Raw genomic sequence first — 21,114 nt, forward strand, 5'->3', positions numbered from 1 at the left:
CGATTGCTTTCTTTCTGCAATGACTTAAGGAAGGTGGAGATTTACTTCCCCTCACAAATAGTCCTGTTGGTGGATGGGCTAGGGGTTGGCAACTCTGCTCCAGGATCCTTCTGTTTTATTTCATGGGCTGAAATGTCTTGTCCTCGTTGGCATGGTTGGAACTGGTTTACTACCACTACATGGGCATTCCCATTTGTGGAGGACAACCAGGTTCCTTTTAAGGATATGACCTTGAAGTAGTATACATATTTCCATCATTTCCCCCTATATACCATTGTCATGTGGGCACACCTAGGCTGGGAAAGGTAATATCTAGTTGGGTAGCCTATGGATCCAGCCAAAACGCCAGGAGTTCTAGTCACTGAAAGGAAGAAGAGACCAATTGACATCTCTGCTAAAGTCAGGATTTTGTTTACACATCAAGGACTCACCTAGTCAGTAGAATTTATCTATGAACCTCTCATTCATTCATTCAATATTTACAGAGCAAAACACTGAGCACACAGGTAGCAGCAAAGTATAGTCCTTATACTTAAAGAACTCAAGTCCAGGAGAGGAGAGAGGCCCATTAAACAGGCAATTTCAAAGCAAAGTGGCAGTGAAGAAAGACAGTTACTGCATGATTCCACTTATGAGGTATCTAAAATAATCAAATTCATAAATCAAAGACCAGGGTGGTTGTAACCAGGGGAAGGGGAAATGAGTAATTATTACCTGGCATAAAGTTTCAATTAAGTAAGATGAATAAGCTCTGGGATCTGCATTCCAGCATTGAACTCTGTTGGACACTAAATACTTATTGAGAGGACAGAGCTCATGTTAGGTGTTCTTATCACAATACAATAAAAATAAAAAATAAGGTACTATTTCCTAAAATAAGGAAAATAGGTGAGGGGATAGGAGGATAGGAGCAGGGGATAGGAGCAGGGGAGGGTTTCTCTGTAGACAGCCAGGTGAGAAGCAGAAGCATGTTGCATAGGAGGCGGGCAGTGTGGATACCTGGAAGGTTAGGTAGGGACCTGATGGCCAGAGTAGCCATGAGCCCTCTTAAGGCCCCAGGGCCTTTCTCAAGGCCTCTAAGGGGGCATTCTGAGCATTTGAGAAATATTTGAGATCCAAGACATTTAGCATCGCTGGCTCTTGGCAATACATGTCGGTTGAACCAACAGTCACTGTTACCAAAAGCATGGCCAGTTGAAAATGACTGCTAGGGAGAGCCATTAGGGCCTCAGCATGTCAACTCTATATTTTAAAACCATCACTCTGGTATTTGTGAGGAAAGCAGCTGAACTGACCCAAGACTGCAGCAAGGAGTCGTTGGGGGTTGCCTGGGGGTAATGCTGCTCAAAATGAGGGTACAGACTTCTGCTAGTGCTTCATCACAGGCAGTGTGAGAAGCGCTGGACCAGGGGCAAGAGGCAGAGCTGGTGGTGGCGGTGGCCTTAGAGGGGATGTGAGGCCAGAACCAGGGCAGTTTGGGTGAAGGGCTGGAAAGTCAGGACCAGTGCCCAGCAAGGACTGAGGTGGGGTAGGTTGGGGCCACCATCTGAGGCTGAGGATGGGTTTGTAGGTACAAGATGACTTTTGGTTTCTATAGGTGATGTCTGAGGTGGAGGTGTCAGCTGCTGGAGGCTGGATATTTGTTTGCTTTAGACTCAGGAGAGCAGTTTGTCCAGAAGGTGATGGATTTGGGATCAGGAACATACATAGGTAGTGGCTGAAAGCTTGAAGGTGCTGCTTCCAAGGGGAACAGTGGAACCCTGGTGAAAAGTAGGGTTTGGGGGCTGGGCAGAGCAGAAGCAGCCTTCTGGGGACACAGGAGTGTGTGAGATACGGAGAAAGTGCGTTGTCTGATTTCAGGAAAACTGAAAAGTCTTGCGGGGACCCCTGCCTGTGCCCTTACCTCAGGACGTGTTGCCACCCAGAGGGCTTTGCTGTTGTTATTGTTATTGTTATTGTTATTTTTATTCTTAATTGTGGTTAAAAAAAAAAAGAAAGCAAGCATGTAAAATTTGCCCTCAGCCATTTTTAAGTGTAAGTACTGTAAAGTACATTCACGTTGTATGCCAATTTCCAGAACTTTTTGTCTTCCCAACTGAAACTGGATCCATACCCATCACACAACCCTACTTTTCCTTTTCCTTCAGCCCTTGGCAACCAGCGTTCTGCTTGTCTCTATGAATCTGACTATTCTATGTACCTCATATAAGTGGCATCACATAGTATTTTTTTTTTCTTTTTTTGACTGGCTTATTTTACTTAGTGTAACATCCTCAAGGTTCATCCATGTGGTAGCCTATTACAGGATTTCCTTCAGTTTTATGGTTGAATGCTTATCATCATTACTTGGACAGCCTTTCCTCTGGGTCCTGGGGGTAGCCTTGGTCTACCATGATGGCCGTTGTCATCCACAGGCACTACTTTCCTGGAATGCTTCTTTGGTATTTCACATGGGACCCCCTGCGGTGCCCTTTCTCCTACAGGGCCTCTGGCCTGCTTTCAGAATCCAAAGGGAAGCAAGACCTGTTCTGTCCTCTTTGTACCCCCTGACCTGTGGCATCCAGGGTAACGCCACACACTGACATTAGAAACCGCATTTTTAACTGATACATTTTCTCAGCTTTTAAGTCTTAGAAAACAGTTCCATTTCACTGAAGTATTTACCTTCTCTAGAACTTTATTTCATGCTTCTAATTTTAGGTTTTACATATACTGAATTTTTATTGTCCTTCCTGTTTATCGTTTGTGGTTTAGGCAGCCTGTTTAGTAGGTGTCTTAGATTGCCACTAGGTGGCAATATTGGTTTTACATTTAAAGACACGTAATTAAGCAACATCATTAAGCAAACCCTTAATTTCTGTGATAATAAATGGAGTCTAGACTAAAGCAATAAGGAAACTTCCTTTTAATTATAAGATAGTCTATTTTTCTTATTCTGAAATTCTTTCCTGGGATGGAAGCCAGCTATGAATACTGAGGTAGTTATGACAAAACTTTAACACTTGGATTTGATTTGCTCACAAGATCCAGCTCTTTGGTAGTTGAAATGGCCAGAAAGATTTTAGTGTCTGAAACTATGCTTGATACTAGTTAATTTTTTCTCCTTATAGAGTTTTTTATGCTATGTATGTGATTAAAAGTCAAATTTTAAAGATCCAAAGGCAGTTGACAGCTAACATAGGGTCTGTGGACAATACTTGGGGTGGTATTGAGATTCCCTGACCTAGAACTATGTGAAAATAGGGCAACAAGGTTGACTTCGGAGAATTAAATGAGATGCACAAAACATGGGGAGTGGGGCCAAGTCCCTTTAAGAGGCAGGTATGGCTCCCTACTGAAAATTTAACTGGAACTTGTTTTGAGAGATTGACATATTCTTGAGAAAGAATTGACAACTCATTCATCAGCCATGGAAGTGGAGAAAGGGAGAATCTAAGGTAGAAGTTGTCAGGGCATCCCCAGCACTGTGATGGGGAGCATGCTCACTCCTTCGAGGAGGGGTCAATCCCATGGTTTGGCAAGTGTGCACTTTAGCTCTAATTGAACAAATATCTGAGGCCCTCACATTATTTGGGACCTGAACCATGAAGTGTTCAGGTTTCAGTTTTGCATTTCCCCATAGATTTGCCCACCATGAGCATTCACCAAAGTTGCTTGCCAAGGGAGGAATCAACAGTGTTTTACCATTTGAATATTTATTTGATAGGCCAAAATATCTATTCCTCCCACACTACCAGATGTCTAGAACTGCTGTTTATTTATTCATTACTCTTGTCAGGTTGCACTTGACTACAAAATCTGCCAAAAATTAAGGTGCAAAAATTTAATGGTTTCTCTGATTATGCATTTCGTTCTAGCTGTTCTCTTTGCTTTGGCAAGTCATTATGTATGCCTGCTTTGCCTCAAGGTGCTAAGATGCGGTCTTATTAAGAACGCAAACATTTTTATCTTTCTAAATGTGAATATAAAGACAGGAGGCTAAACTAACTTTCTGTCTGAAACCTAGCTCTGTACTGGGAGTTGTGGCTAGAATGGTAAATCTTTTTCTCTTGTTTCTAAAATAATTTGGCTCACTGTGAGTTGTCATGCCCATTTCCAGTTTTGAAGCTTATAATGCAGCTTCTAATGGCTCTGTAGTTTATAGTTATATGCTTTTTCTAATCAGAAAGCCAGGAGACTTTACCAAGTGCTCTTCTGTGTGCAGAGTACTGTTCTTGATTGCTATGGAATAAAGGGTTAGAAAAGATGCTCTAGCTGTTTGAGTTCCTTATGAGGTAGACGGTAACTGTTTCATAATGGAAATGGAAATGACTGTATCATTAAGTAGATTGGCTGTTTAGAGTTTCACAAACAAAAAAGCCACATGGAGGGCAGCCCAGGTGGCTCAGCGATTTAACACCACCTTCGGCCCAGGGCCTGATCCTGGAGACCCGGGATTGAGTCCCACGTCAGGCTCCCTGCATGGAGCCTGCTTCTCCCTCTGCCTGTGTCTCTGCCTCTCTCTCTCTCTCTGTATGTCTCACATGAATAAATAAATAACATCTTTAAAAGAAAAAGCCACATGGAGCTGAGGCTAACAGAAACCCATAAGAGTCTGTGCAACAATCTCTTAAATAATCAGGCACTTGAGTGTATTTTGTTTGTTTGTTTGTTTATTTATATTGTATTATTTATTTATTCATGAAATTAACAGAGAGAGGTAGAAACACAGGCAGAGGGAGAAGCAAGCTCCCTGAGGGGAGCCTGATGTGGGACTCGATCCTAGGACCCTGGGATAGTATTTTCAGCCAAAGGCAGATGCTCAACCACTGAGCCACCCAGGTGCCCCATGTATTTCATTTTCAATGCTTACTATGTGCATAGCATCTGTGGGTCTGTTATGATTTGACTTCCCTTTTTTTGAACCTAAGAAAACTCCTTCTTGAATGGATGTTTCTGTGAAAATACTTGTGAATATATATATTTTGTGTGTGTGACAAGAAATGGGAGCAAACAGGTTGGCCTCTGGTGAAGATACAATGGGAGTATCTTATGCTTATGTTGTTGATAGAGAGGCCGTACTCTGAGGGTTGTACCTTCCCTCCTGGTACCTGGGATCCAGTAACCAAGGGGAACCCAGACTGTGAAGTATTAGATATTAACACTTGCCTGAAGTTACAGAAACTAGTATTGTTCTCCAAAGGAACTTCAAAATAAGATTAAGTTGGAAACAATAAAGGGAAGAATATAAAGCATCATGGTTTTTTGGGGGGGTGGTTTGTATTTTTAGTAGGTTCTGGTAAAACAAAAATTCTGGCACCATTTTGAAGACTCTAAAATGTGAGCTTCAACCATAGTACAGGGCAAGGGTCATACTTGTTTGGGGAACCACATCGCATGGGGAAGTCAGCCCTTATAGGAGTGAGTGCAGCAGGGAGGGAAGGCCCAAGCTCACAGTGGACACAGGACCTGAGAAAAATATGGGCAGAAGCACAGACAACTTAACAGTTCTGTTTTTCAGGCAACCTGCAAATACAGAAAAGAAAGTTCAGAAGTGGGATATTATGAGTTTTTTGGGGGGTGAGCAGCTGTATACATTACATTTGGTACATTTTCTGCTTTGGGCCAAATGGAGCTGAACTGGCTGCTTAGGAACTCCCGCACTCTCCCCACCTGCAACTAAATAGCTTTTGAAACGAACAGACACTTCTAATTTACTGTCTTCTTTGGTGGTGTGAACTTTATCTGAAACCTAGAAGAATCTTGGGCAGCCTGGGTGGCTCAGCGGTTTAGTGCCACCTTCCGCCCAGGGCCTGATCCTGAAGACTGGGAATCGGGAATCGAGTCCCCCGTCGGGCTTCCTGCATGGAGCCTGCTTCTCTCTCTGCCTGTGTCTCTGCCTCTCTCTCTCTCTCTCTCTCTGTGTCTCTCATGAATAAATAAATAAAATCTTTAATAAATAAATAAATAAATAAATAAATAAATACCTAGAAGAATCTCAACCTTAAGAAATAAATGCATTTTTTTCTTATTCACAGAAAGTTTTGTAAATCACTATTTTCTTGAGGAGACTTAGTCCACAGGCTTTGGTTCATAAGTTAAAAAAAAAAAAAACAACACACTTGTTTCCGTGAGATAAGCCAGGAAACCCAGAGCAAAACCTTTTGTAAATCAGTATGAAGAAGCTTGAGAAAGATGGTTTTCTGTTTTTAGAAATTTTTTTTATTGTCAAGGAGACTGTGTGAGGCACTCCACTGAAAGGTTAGCTTTGACAGTGTGTCACTGGCTATCACTAAAATCTTTTTAGGTGAGAACAATTGGATGCCTAATTACTTACTAAAGATTCACGTTTTGTAGTAACTGATAGGTGTTAAGACATCACATTAATTCATTAAACTTGGAGACTTTATTACATTGCTGTTGAGTAAGAATTTATTCATCTATCCCCTCATTTAATAAATCCTTATTGAATATTTATTTTAAACAAGGACCTGGGCAAGATGCTGTAGGAGAAAATAGGACATTGAGACCCACATTGCTCCAAGGGCAGTTGCTCAGCAATAATGAGTTCATCCATACTGTGGAAAAGGCCCTGTTGTGAGCATTTATCTCTTTTTGACAGAACCCCTTTCCTGTTCTGGAGAACTCTATCCCTGTGAGTCTGTTGGGAGCTGGGTCTTGGCCCAGTAAGAATGTCAGAGGCCAGATGCTGGGTTCAGGGGGAGGCAACCTGTGATGGAGTGTGGCCAGGCAGACCTTGCCACATAGAATTGAGTCTGGAGCCAGGGGTCCACAGAAGCCAGTCACTTGAGAGAGCTCACTGTTTGGGTAGTGACACCCATACCCGGTGGCTAGAGGTGGCCTTTTCCTGGTGAGTGGCTGTGCCCGTCCTCCAGCAGGCTCATCCTAGTAGGGGAGACACCAGACGTTGCTGCGTGAAGCAATAGTGGCTTTGCACTCTGAGAACACACACAAGAAGGCACCCAGCCCTGCCTGGAAATGTCAGCAAAGGCTTTGTTAGGGCATTTGAACTGAGCCTTGAACAAATGGTAAAGATTTTGCCAGATTCCTGCTGGAACAGGTGTGAGGACTCTCGTGGATGGAGGCAGTAATCATGTGTCTCACTGGGTATCAGGGAAAGGGTGACTGAAAGGAAAGTGAGGTGCTCTGTGAGCTAGTGTATGAGCTTATGTTTAGAGAGGTGGGCTTGCGGGGACTAGTGAGACATCTGGTCGGTGAGGCCAGGGGCTGGAGTGCAGAAATCAGCTCATTTAACTCTGTGAGGTAGTTCCTGTTATTCTCCCCATTTTGCAGAGAGGAAATCGAGGCTCAGAGAGATCGAGGGATTGTGTAATAAGACTAGAAAAATGCATTTGTTCTAGAATTTTTTTAAACCTTTACCAAGGAGAAAAAAAAGGATATTACCAACTGAGATTGATCAGTTCATCTAATCACAGATCATCAAAACAGTAGTGTTCCTGCCTAGGAGTTTTAGGAAGTTGTTTTGTACTGCAAGCAGAAAAACTGAGCTCCAAATGAGCACATTCAGCTTTGGAAAACTATATTATTTAACCTAGGCTATTTTGTTTTCAAATTTAGACGTTGAAAAATAAAATACTTTGCATTGTAAAAAAAAAATGCTCATGCTGGCATCACTGATAAGTAGTGCAATACCATGCACCTTGGTGCCAGTGGGCTCCAGAGCCTCTGCTGTCTGGCTGCTGCCTTCTGACACACAGATTGGGCTTTGGTGCTGCAGCTGTTGTGCAGAAGTGGTTCCTGTGGCCTCTTCTCTCTATCCATTTACCTGGCTTCATTTTTTTTTATACCATGTATCCCCGACATGATATTCTGGATTTATTTGCTTCTTGCCTTTCTCCTTAATTGGAACGTGAGATCCAAGACGGCAGGGATGCAGCCCTGTCTTTCTACAGCTGTTTACTGTGTTCTTAGAACAGTGCCTATGACACAGTAGTTGCTCAATAAACACTGTAAGATCAGTACTGATCTTAATAACCATCACATGTGTAGCATGTGCCAAATGTGTGGCATGTACTGGCTTTCTCGATCCCCAGGGCTAATGTTGTCCCCACATTAGAGATGAGATAGTAACAGCCAAAGACAGCAAGGAACTTGCTCAAGTTTGCATGGCTCAGAGGAGCCAGAGTGAGGGTTCTTTTTTTTTTTTAAAGTAGGCTCCACACCCAGCATGGAGCCCATTGTGGGGCTTGAACTCATGAGCCTGAGATCAAGACCTGAGCAGAGATCAAGAGTTGGATGCTTAACCGACTGAGCTACCCAGGGCACCCCCAGAGTAAGGATTCTGATACAAGTACCTTGGCTCCAGAAATCAGATCCTTAAACACTGAGCTGTATGGCCTTTCATGAATGAATGAATGATTAGTTAAAACAGATTTATATGTACTATAAAAATGTACTTAGCGTATTTCAAGGTAAATAGTTAATAAAAATAAATGTTATAAATAATGAGGTAATAGCTTTCTCTTATTAGGAGACTGGTATCTGGGAAAAATATATTTTAATATATAGGGTCAGGTTTCTGGGAGATATGTTATTATAGCATCACATGTAATCTACTGGTTCATAAATGAATACTGGATTTTTAGACTAGTAAATCTGTCTGATATGTGTTCCAAACAGCATATCAGACATCTTTATCATCATCCTCATAAGATATACTTCCTTCTTAGGGGAGAAATTATAACAATAAACAGATGTTACTTTTCATCATAATTCATGTATTGGCCTAAGAGCTCAGTTCAATGGATAAGACTTATATACAGTTGGAATTTGGAAACACAGTTGAACTGGAATCTTCCAGAGCCATTACTTCACACTGAACAAATGTTTTGGCTTTTGCTTTCAAATTTAGTACTTGGTCTGAATGATGAGGTTGAATTAGACCATAAACTCATATACTGCTAGGTTTATACTTTGAATTAAGGTACAGGCAAGTTACAAGTATTGGGAAACAGTCTGCAGAGAAGGAAAAAGGCCAGCAGCATGAAGTTAAATTTGTTGAATTCTTCCCAGACAGAGATACAAAGAGTAAAGTGATCCAAAACCAAATTTGCCTAATAATTAAAGTTATTTGTGATATTTAAAATATTAATCTGTCTTCATCCATGTTCAAGTGTTGGTTCTTTCATTTATACTTTTTCCTTCTGTATGCTCAGCTGTGGAATCAAACCCCTTTGCCAAATGCAGGTGGTGGATTTGTGTGAGAACCAGGGAGCCAATTAGAGTGTTGATTTTGAAGGTGTTTATTCTTCATAATTTTTAGTGGCTTTAAGTGTGAACATATGCCTTGATACAAAATGTGTTCAAAGGAAGTACTGAATGCATGTCCAGTAGGCTTTCTGACCTCACAGTGCTTGTTAAGGGATCAGTAGATGCTGATGATGGAAGTGAAGGTAGACTGGTTCAATGAGATAAATAGAGTTGACATAAAAGTTTAATTACTGTTCAACTTATTCATTTTCTTTTCCTCTTCTGTCATATGCCCATAGTAAGCCCTTTGTATTTTTAGCCCGTTTATGCTTGCCTCTGTTATGGCATGATCACATTATTGATAGAATTTTGCCTTAACCTTTTCAGTTTGAAATAATAGTATTGTTGGGTGAATAGGCATCATTTAGATTGCCACCAGACCGTGCTGTATGCATAGGTGCCTTTACTATAGCTTTTATTCCAAATGGCTCTTATAAGGAGGCCTAAATCTGGTGGTGGTAGATAGAGCAATTTTATATAATTCCAAGTAGTAAAAACTGAGATGAGATCGTTTGATGGAAAATTTTATTGTGACCTTTTAGATTATTTTAGAAGTGGTAGTATATATGTACATGAATTATTTATATGTAGTATATATGTACATTTATACACATGTATATAAATACACATATATACACACATACATATATATATACATATATATAAAAAACAAGAATAAAAGCTCTTCGGCCTTTTTGAGTATTAGGGGATGAAAATTTATCTACAATGAAATGACCTTGGGTTAATCAAGAGTTAAGACCAGGTTTGTTTTTTTTTTTTTTTTTTAAGACCAGGTTTTGAATGCCAAGGTAGGCATATTTTTGAGATAAAGGTATTCACACACCTTTGGAGATAGTTATCAACACAGCCCACTAGTTTTGAAATGTTTCTATTTGGAGATAAATGGGTACAGAAAACTTGATTGCCGTTTTGTGTTCACTGACTGAAGCAAATATGAAACCCAGGCATATGATTTAGTAAACAGAAAGGAATGGAGATAGGGATGATTATAATTCCTTAGTAATCCACAGAGTTTATTTTAGACTAGAATTTAACTCCTTTGTGCTAAGACTTTGCCTTTTTACTTTTATTGTCCTGACAAGTTATTCATTAAGTGTGTCTTGGCATCCTTGCCAGGAAGGTGCCCTCACAGCCTTTCTGTGATACCTGTTGACATCACTTACATACTTCTTACAGCCAGGAAGGGTAGGATTTGTATGGAAGAAGAATTCTGAAGTCTATTTATTTTTCTGCAAGAAGCTTTAAAACTAAACTGTTTTAAAACTAAATGTTTTAACTACATTAAAGAATTTTAAAAGCATAGATATAATACTTTGGTCATCTTGACATAAATATTTTCATTTTTCTGGTTTCTTTCCAGTCTCTGTTCATATATGAATTTTACAAATTGGGAATCATGTGTTTTTCCACTTAACATAAAGACATTTCCATGGTTACAAAGTCTTCATTATTATACTTTCAATTGTTACAGAATAGGTCATTTTTTTTTTTTTAAGTAGTCCCCATGCCCAGCACCCAGTGTGGAGCCCAGTGCAAGGCTTCAACTCACAAACCTGAGATCAAGACCTGAGCTGAAATCAAGAGTCAGATGCTCAATGGACTGAGTCACCCAGGCACCTCTTACTTATTTTCTTGTAAAACCTTTTAAAGTATTTTGCTATGTTTCATTTCTAGCTAGTTCATATTAGCGTGCCATAATTATTTGAAAATTTTATGCAACTATTAATATTATTAGTTTTCTTCATACATGAATTTTGTTAATATTATTAGTTTTCTTCACACGTGTTTTGTTCTCATATAATCCCTTATGAATATACATGTATCTATGTATGTATATATACACAGATACATATATATATGTATATATATATATAGCCATTTCTTAAAAGTCAGTGAAAATTACTGCATAATTCATAGTCAACAGCAAGAAAGCCTGGAATTATATTGAGTATACCGAGTAACTAACTGTTAATTCAGCCTTTCAGCTTTTTTTCTCTTTGACGTGTCATACTGTTAGTCTGATTTAACCTTTGATTATTCTTGCATTTCATATTTATACATGAAAGTTAAATACTACATAAAATAAAGACATGAGGCTTTATTTGATAGTTCCCAAGATTTATATTGAAAACCATTCTCCTGAAATAATGAGCTTATACAAACTTAAAGGCTGGTATGTAATCTACATTAGTATAGTAATGGTTCAGATATTTAGGCACTTATTCTTAATGTCTTTTGTCTGCATCAGTTACCAAGAAATAGAATAAAACACAGAATATACTAAAGTTTGTTAGGGTGATATTCAAGCATATTACAATATATCTGACTCTGGGCTTGTAATAATGTGAAATATATGAATATATAATATTTGAATAGTGCTTCAAAGCTAACATTCATAGCCTTAAACATATTAATCTCTCTCTTTGTGTATATGTATGCATATTTATTTAACTATAGATGTGTATTATTTTTGAATATTAGTTCATCCTATATTTATAAATTTTGAATTTCTATTATTACTATCATTGTTTGAATACCTAAGGGTTATATTTCTAGTATTTAGAACCGAAACTCTTCATTACTATAGTGTTTTAGTTTTTTAAGGGCACTTAAATTTCTTTTTACAGGAGATAAATTAGACATTCTATATACCCTCTTGTTTAGCTGAAGTGTTTTATTTTCCATCTGCTACCTGTGGTGTGTAAACAGTGAAAGTTGTTTCTGTGCCTCTGCATTATCTCTGACTACTTCTGGGCTCTTCCTTTCATATCACCTTTGCAAGTCTGCAAATTTCAGGTCATCTACTGGTATCACCGAAGGCCATTCTTGGAGGCCCTCAGTACTGTTTCATGCCTGGGTGATACAGAGATTCTGTGGATTCAGCCAACATCCCACATTTATAGTAGCTCCTGAGAAGGAAAAAGAGAGTAGTTAGGAGAGTAAAATGCCAGGTCTCTGAAAATACCTGCATTTAAAAATTGAGTCCTTTTTTTTTCTTTAATTGAAGTGATCGTATTGTATTTTTATTTATTTCTCCCCTTTGATAATGTTTCTTTAGGAACTCCCTAGAGTCCTCCTTCTTCATCAGCTGTCTAAGCAGGAAGGTGCATGGACGATACTTCCACTGTTACCACAGTATGTTTAATTTGAAATGTGTGAATTTTGATGTTTCTACCTGAACACTTCTCTGTTCCCTACCTTTCTTACTAAGAGTCAATAAGTAAATTTGAACTCTGTTTTTATGATTACTACATTACCCAAATTTCTTGATTCTTTTAATCATGAATGGCTTCTATTTTTAAATATGTTGCTTTCTTAAAAGCTAAAATGTTGATAGGTTTGATATTTATATTTGAAAATAATCTACTTTTTGGGACTGGTGTCATTATGGAGAGAATTAACTTTAAGAACACTAATTGTTTTTTAAACCATTAATATCTTGCTTTCCCATAATCTGAAACTATCCATTGAAGAAAAATGTAGGGGAAATTAATCTAGATTTCTTACAATCTTCTATGTCTTTCATCTGTTTCTTGTCTGTCAGTTTTAAACCTTATTATAAAATCATTTTACAGAAGTGATTACTATAACCTGTTTCTCTTTGTCAGCTTTTCTGTAACATATAGCAGAAATTCATCATGGATTTTCTTCTGTGAAGAAGAAACAAGGATACAAATTCCAGAACTCTTAGAAACACTCAGAAGATATGACCCATCAAAGGTGAATACAGTTTTAATACCTGTATTTATCCTTTGGGGGAAAGGCTTAAAAGAAGATTTAATTTTGATTAAGAGGTTTTCCAATCTAATAAAAACATTTAATTTAAAACTAAAAAGAATGAAATAATAGTTGAATATCTAGAAGCAATGTTAAAATAATTCCTTTTGAGGTTTTTATAGCTTTTGGAGGGATAGAACCTAAAATGAATCATTTTTAAATGACAGTCTATTTACATGTGTTAGCAATTTCAGAGAGGTAAAAAGCTATAATGCAGAATTAAGAAATAAGTTTAAATTGCTTGTCTCTCTTTATCAACAATAACCACATATTATTTTAGATGAGAAGTGTTTCTTGGTTGCCAACTGTTTATCAAGCACTATGATAGCAGAGGCTAGGACAGACAAGGATCTTGATGATGTGGATGGAACAGAATGGCAGGGATAAAACAGACCATTAAGGGAGCAATGAAAAGTGAGAGGTCTTATATAGTAAGGGAAACATAGGGTGCTGTCAAAGCACATAGCAGGGCATCAAACCTTACCTCTTGAGGGTCACGATAGGAGGTGATCTTTAATCTGAGTCCTGTAGGATGAGTAAAAGTTAATAGGAAAGAGTGTTTTAAGCAGAGGGAACAAAGTTTGAAGAGGTGTGGGGGTAAGTGGTGCATCTCATATTAGAAGTTCAGTGCTACTTTCTGTATCCTTATCTTTCATATTTTCAGATTTTATTTTGGGCAGATGTGATGTAGCAATTGGATCTTTTATTTCTAAGTTTCTAGCACTGAACAGAGTACTTAACACTTAATATGTGGTCAATGAGTTTTTGTGAATGACTGATTAACCCTGTAATGTCTGCTTTTTTGCTGGGCTAGCCCGTGTCTCAGGAGGATGCCCTAGAGATATGTCGAGAGTAATCAGGCTATTCATTTCTCTTGGAGAAGCCCAGGTTATACCCTGATCACCATATGGAATCCTTTAAGCTTGAAATAAGTAGACTTGGGCCCTTTCAGGTACCACTGGACACCTGCCCTACCCCTATTCTGGTGTCCACTCCAGAACTAAATCAGGTTTATTGAGAAGGTGGGGAAGGAAAGGTGGCTTCTGTGTGCCTGCTTGGTTGTTTGTTGATGTAGATAAATAATGTTGAGCAACAGTGATCATTCTCAAATACTGGAAAGTGTGTTACCTTAACAAAGCCACTGGTTTTGATGTTCTTTAAAAACTGTTAAGAGTCCATTATGATTTCTCTTTATGCTTTTGCTTTCTAGAAAGATATAGATATAATTGAATGAGAAGGTTGTTAGGTTAAAAAGAAAAATCCTTCAAAGGAGAGAAGAATTATGAATGTGTCTTATCCCATCTTTTCAGATGATGCTAACCAGCATCTATGTACTTTGGCCATGTTTTGTGTAAAACATTTGTTAGGCTGTTATGTTTCCTTTTGACTTGAGAAAAACTCCCAAATCCTTTTTACAATGTAGGAGTTTTAATCTCCTTCTAGTGTTCATTTCACCTGGAGATTATTTTTCCATTATCCATATAGCTCTAATTCTCTGCAGAAGATGGTGACTCACTGTGCTTTTTAATGAAAATTGGAATGATAAATTTAAAAGTTCAAAGCAAGTTCATGAAAAGCAAGTACTGAATAGAGGTAAAATGAGATGTTTTCCCCTCCTTTCTGAGCTCAACCTTTAAAAAAATATCAAGGATGCTTTATTTCTTTTGAAACTAGCATTAGGAAATAAAGATTACATAATGTTCAAGTTAGCTCAAACTAGTGTGCTTCCCCCCCGCCCCCCACCATTTGAAATTTTAGAAAAAAGGTATAAAGTAAAACTGGCTTTGATAGTGATACAATAAACTATATTCAAATAATAATAGTGTAGTGTGTTAGAATATCAATCTTTTTTTTGGATTCTGATTTTTTTTTCCCTTCAGTTTGTCGTTCTTACTAATGCAAATTTACATTGTTACACAGTATTTTACATGGAAAATTTAAATCCTTATTAAAGTAGTCATCTTTGTTAAACTGCCTTTCTAGGTGATTTCTATAAATTTCTTATCTTGCTGAAGTCTTTCTTTTTTTTCCCCACTGTATGCTTTTAATATAAGTGTGCATTTGCTGAAATGTATTGACATTTTAATAGAGGTAAAACACAGGTGCTAGTAAAGAGTATTCTAAGATACTAGTAGAACATTGTCTGAATTGTTATTTTACAGTTTATCTTGATTGTAATTGTCTTAATTACAATTATGTAATTGCTTTTATTATATATTAAGAAAATTGTTAAGAAGGATGAGGGAATGCCTCTTTCCACAGATTTTGTATAAATTTCTCCCTTAGTTTATTTTTTTATTTTTATTTTTATTTTTTTAAAAAAAGATTTTACTTATTCATGAGAGACACACACACAGAGAGAGAGAGAGACAGAGACAGAGACAGAGACAGAAACATAGAGAGAGAAGCAGGCTTCCTGCAGGGAGCTGGATGTGGGACTTGATTCCAGACCCCAGGACCATGCCCTGAGCCAAAGGCAGACGGACGCTCAACCGTTGAGCCACCCAGGCATTCCTCTCCCTTAGTTTAGATAATAACCCCTTCCCCTCCAAATATTGGAAAACAATCTTAACAATCTTAAACAATCTATTCCTTGGGTAATAGCTGGACACTGCATAAAATTATGTTTGCAGCAGGAAATTATAACAGTGAAGGATTAGCAAGCAATGTACTGAAAATCTCCTGAGGCATTTTTTTAAACAAGCTATATTGATATGGTATGTTAAATGTGATGATTTTCATATTCGGTAGTGTTTAGCAGTTTGATAAAGTCCTGTCTTACTGATTTTTTAAAAAGATCTTGAATTTCTCTCTTAAGCCAAAGCCATTTACCTTATAATTATCCCCCTTGCCCAGTGATGATTTAAAATATCCATAAAATATCAAGAGAATTATGATGTAGCTCTATACCCTAAGTGTACAGTTGTATTGATGGGTTGCACACAGGTTCAGTTATGACCTCTTGGTGAATTGACCAAAACCAAGGGTCTGGGAGGTATTTGGGACAATTTCACAATCAGAAGAGAGAATATGTTGTCCTGCCTGTTTTTTTATTTTCTGATCAGGAAGAGGGAGTTTGTTGGTGATGGTTGGATAACAGAGAAAATATGCAAAACTTTTAGAATTTAGGAAGCTTGATTGAAATTACTTATTAGAGAAACTTCTCTAACAGGATGGTTGCCATTTGAAGCTCTCCTGGGCTTGCTCCATTCATTTAACTAGTGAGCACTTATTACATGTTAGTTATTCTGGTGGGGATATAGCATTGAGCAAAATGGACAGTTTCCCTCATAAGGAGGGGGATGTTCTCGTGACAGGGGAGATAGGCAAGGAGCAAAAATGCAAACAGTGTCTGATGGTAGTAAGAGTGGAGCACAAAAAGAATGAGAGGGATAAGGGATAGATTGGGGGTGGGCTTACTATTCTGTACAGGGTATCAGGTCACTTTTGAGCAGAGTATGAAGGAACCCAGGGAGTGAGCCATGTGCTCCCTACTCCTGTACCAGATGGCTTACTCCATACCTCTACTTGTCTAATCAGAACCCCACATTCAACATATACAAGACTGAACTCTTAATGCGCCTTTCAAACCTCTCTCATCATTAGTCTTCTTCATCTCAGAAATGGCAGCACGGTCTATCCAGTTGCTCAGAGAAAAAAAACCTACGACTCATGATTGATTCTTCTTTTTCTCTCAGTCCTATGTTGGCATATATCATTGACTCCACCTCCAAAATATACCTTCTTCCATCCTCTCTCCATGTTTATTACTGCCTCTCTGGTCCAGGCTACCATCATCTCTTGCCTTGACAATTATTAGAGTCGTCTCCTTGCTGGTCTCTTGGTTTCTACTCTTGCCATCCTAGTAATCTAGCCTCTTGGTAATTCAAATCATACCACTCATCTGTTCAGAAACTTCCACTGGTTTCCCATTGCAACTAAGATAGTTTCACTAGATTCAGCATTTTAGGTTGGCAGTGATTTTCTTCTGTCACTGTAGTTAAAATGTTTTTGTTAAAATTCTTTAGAAAGTAATAACCCATGCTAATTCTATATCACCCAGAGTACTTAATTAGTTCCATTGCCTTTTACATTCTATTGTTTCCATTGAAAATCCAACCATATGTCTTATTTTAATTCCTTTAAAAGAAATGTGTACACCCCTCTCCCCTAAAGCTACTGTTAAGATTTTCTTTGTCTTTGTCTTTGGTCTTTTCAACCAACATATGCCGCTATGTGGTTTCCTCTGTACTTTATTGGTATTTATAGAGCTTTTTGAATCTATGGCTTGGTGAATTTTGTTAGTTCTGGAAGATTCTAAGCCTCTGTTTTTTCAAATGTTGATTCAGTTCCATTCTCTTTCTCTTCCTATTCTGGCCTCCTAATTTCATATGTTTTAGACCTGATTCTCACTGTTTCTCATATTGCTTTAGTGCTCTTTTCTCAATTTTCCTCCTTTTGTTTTCTTTTTTTGTGTGTGTGTGTATCACACAATAGTGTTTACTGACTTACTACCTTCCAAGTCACTTAGCTTTCCTTGTTCTGTGCCTAATATCCTATTGAATTCCTAAGTTTGGTTATCACATTGGTCAGTTTTATAATTTCCATTTGACTTTTTTTATTTTTATAGATCTTTGATAAAATTCTTCATCTTTTTACCAATTTCCTTAAATATATGAATTCTACTTATTTTTTTAATAACTGCAGTACTTATCTGTGTATCTCTTTCTATTTCTCATTTTTCTCTTTGCCTTTGTTCTGGTGCTGTTTCTTGGCATGCCTGGTAATTTTTTGCTAAATGCCAGATAGTTTACATGAAAAAATCAAAGAGGTTGTGGATGATATCAGTGCCTACAGGAGGATTTAATATTCTTCTAAATTGTAGACCTTGTTTAGGTAGGTTTATTTACAGACTGCCCTTACTTCTAGACCCCTTTCTTCCAGCAGACCCTGTACATGGGCCTTGGGCTCCCCAGTACCCCTGCTGAAGACTTTGGTCAGCAGTTAGCCTCTCTCCTGCTCCTTTCCACTTGGTTCTTGATTCTTTTCTATTTTTTTTCCTTCCCAGGCTAGGAGTTGAAAAGAAATCACATGCAGGATTTGGGGCTCACTTTTCTGGATCCTCTTAAATCTGGATTCTTCTAAGCCTCTTAAATCCTTAAATATCTTCTTGGCAGCCTCCAGCTCCAACCCTTCTCTCAGTCCAGCAAGGCTGTGGAGTCCCAGATGCTGCTTTCTGTGGTGTGCCATTCTCTGCTATGGGAACAACTGGTAAATTCCTTGAAGGTAAAAGGAGGTGATTACAGTGTTCTCATAGATGGGCTTCTCTTCTCTCTTGGATATTTGCCCTCATCTACTATTTGTTTTTGTTTTCTGATGCCCTTAATTATTTGGTTTAAGTATTTTTCTCCAGCTTTAGTGCTTGTTCTCAGGGGGAGAGCCCAGGCTATTCTGATCCAGGCTATTCTGTTGTGGCCAGAAGTGGCAGTCTTCCACTGCATTTGGAGTAAAGTCTACATTGCTCCCCACTGGCATCTGAAATCCACCCTGGGCCGTCTCCTGTCTGTCTCTTTTATACCATGTTTCCCCATATCCAGTATATTCTACCTCATTGGACTTCTTTTTTCATCAAATGTATCAAGCTTGTTTTCACCTTGGGACTTTGTAGTAACTGCCTTGATGGCTCTTCCCCAGATTTGTACCTAGCTGTCTCCTTGGTATTGTTTATTCTCAGTTCAGTTGTTAGCTCACGAGAGGTTTCTCTCTCTTTCCAGGGAAGTCCCCAGGCACTTGGTTTTATTTTTATCCTAGCATATTGCAGTCACCATCTGACCCTACTTTACTGATTTTCTATTTCCCTGCTGTTATGTAAGCTGCGTTCCCACCTGGTGTGGGATAAATGTCAAATGTGAATTGATAACAATAATAAATGTTAATCGAATGAATGAATAAATGAATAAGATAGACACTAATTCTGGAAAGAATTTTTCAGATTCTCCTTTGTAAACCTCAGTAGGGCATAAAGGAACACTTGTTTTCTTTGCCTTAATAGCATTTTGGTATGGAATTTTCTGTAAAATACACTTTTATATGTGTATGGCATAATGATGACTAATATTTTACTCATCTTGTTGATAAACTAATTTACTCTCTTTGTAAAGATTATGTCATATTCATTATCATAGAGCATTAATTATGTTTTTGTTAAAATTCTTTAGAAAGTAATAACCCATGCTAATTCTATATCACCCAGAGTACTTAATTAGCTAAAATTAATGATATGACTTTGTTTTGGGTCATATGTGAAATGGCTTTTTAAAGAAAGTGACATTTATTTATTTTCAGTTTTTATTTTTTTGGATATACATTTAAAATACATTTTACTTTTATTTATTTTATTTAAATTCAATTAATTAACATATAGTGTATTATTCATTTCAGAGGTAGAGTGCCACTGAGTGATTCATCGGTGTTTATTTATTTATTTATTTTTAAATATTTTTTATTTATTTATTCATGAGAGACACAGAGACAGAGAGAGACAGAGACACAGGCAGAGGGAGAAGCAGGCTCCATGCAGGGAGCCTGACACAGGACTCGATTCCAGGTCTCCAGGATCACACCCTGGGCTGAAGGTGGTGCTAAACCGCTGGACCACCGGGGCTGCCCACACTCAGTGTTTATCACATCACATGCCCTCCTTAATGTCCATTACCCAGTTACCTCATCCCCTACACCCACCTCTCCAGCAACCCCAGTTTGTTTCTGTTTGTTTGTTTATTTATTTATTTATTTATTTTACTTATTTATTTATTTAATTATTTTTTTTTCCCCAGTTTGTTTCTTATAGTTAAGAGTCTCTTATGGTCTGTCTCCCTCTCTAATTTTGTCTTATTTTCCGCCCCCCCGTCTCCTATGATCTTCTGTTTTGTTTCTTAAATTCCACATATGAGTGAAATAATAAAATTGTCTTTCTCTGATTGATTTATTTTACTTAGCATAATACCCTCTAGTTCCATCCAGGTTGTTGCAAATGGTAAGATTTCATTTTTTTGATGGTGAAGTGATATTCCAGTGTGTGTGTGTGTGTGTGTGTGTTGTGTGTGTGAGATCACGTCTTCTTCATAAGAGAGTGACATTTTATATCTTTATTTAACAGGAATGGTTTTTAGGAAAAGCATTACATGATGAAGAATCTACAATAATTCACCATTATGCCTTTTCTGAAAATCCTACAATTTTTAAATATCCAGACTTTGCTGCTGGCTGGGCCCTTAGTATTCCACTTGTAAACAAGTAAGAATTTATTATAGACTTTGTGTGTGTGTGTGTATGTGTGTGTGTGTGTGCGCGCGCGCGCGCACGCGCATGCACATACAGGTCAACGTTTATTTCACGGAGTACGGTAATTGATGGATCTCAAGTGAGCTTTGCTGCTGGAGGCAGTGTGTGGTAGAGTGGGAAGACCTGGAGCAGGAGTCGATATCTGAGATTCTTGGTTCTGCTCTGTCACTTACTAGTTTCCTCAGACAGATTACTCAACCATTCTTTATTTTCTTTTCCTCGCCTGCAATACAGTGAATAAGAAATTGGGGGCCCAATGGGAGAGCATATAAGTACTCTGAGAACTCTACCTCCAGAGGTGTTATTACTATTATTAATGGATCTAGTTAGCTATAAGTATGCCTTTGATCATCAGCAAGAAAATGAATCAGTAAACATGTCCAGGGTGGGAGTTGATGGCAAATTATGTATGTTGATGTATATGTTTCAACAGAGGCCAGACAAGAAGGACAGTTACCAGAGTCTCTGTAGATATCCATACCTAGCTATTTGTGTGTATAATTGCAATAATGCTTTTTTCAATGTGAAAAGTAAAGGTAATTAAGTTGTAATTCAGGAGAAATATGATTGTTGACAGACTCTTAATTCAAATGCTTCAGGTTAATTATTATGTTTTTTTTTTCTTTAGGGAATGGAAAGTTGATAAAACATTTGTGGCCTTTATATCATCAGAGATGGAAGGGCTTCTGTTATTTATTACAT

At 38.0% G+C, this 21,114-nt stretch overlaps 1 protein-coding gene across 5 annotated transcripts in view; it reads left to right on the plus strand.

Moving 5' to 3' along the window:
* B3GLCT (beta 3-glucosyltransferase) overlaps nucleotides 1–21,114 on the plus strand; it is a 126,277-nt gene that overhangs the window by 31,287 nt on the left and 73,876 nt on the right. For 4 of the 5 annotated variants that reach the window (XM_072719946.1, XM_072719949.1, XM_072719945.1 and 1 more), the window contains 3 exons: nucleotides 12,350–12,426; nucleotides 12,900–13,011; nucleotides 20,228–20,364. In XM_072719946.1, coding sequence (XP_072576047.1) covers nucleotides 12,350–12,426; nucleotides 12,900–13,011; nucleotides 20,228–20,364 — 326 coding nt within the window. The remainder of the gene's footprint in view (nucleotides 1–12,349; nucleotides 12,427–12,899; nucleotides 13,012–20,227; nucleotides 20,365–21,114) is intronic. The other variant, XM_072719948.1, reaches the window with a different exon arrangement.

This window comes from Vulpes vulpes, chromosome 9 (assembly GCF_048418805.1).
Source record: "Vulpes vulpes isolate BD-2025 chromosome 9, VulVul3, whole genome shotgun sequence".
NCBI lineage: Eukaryota > Metazoa > Chordata > Mammalia > Carnivora > Canidae > Vulpes > Vulpes vulpes.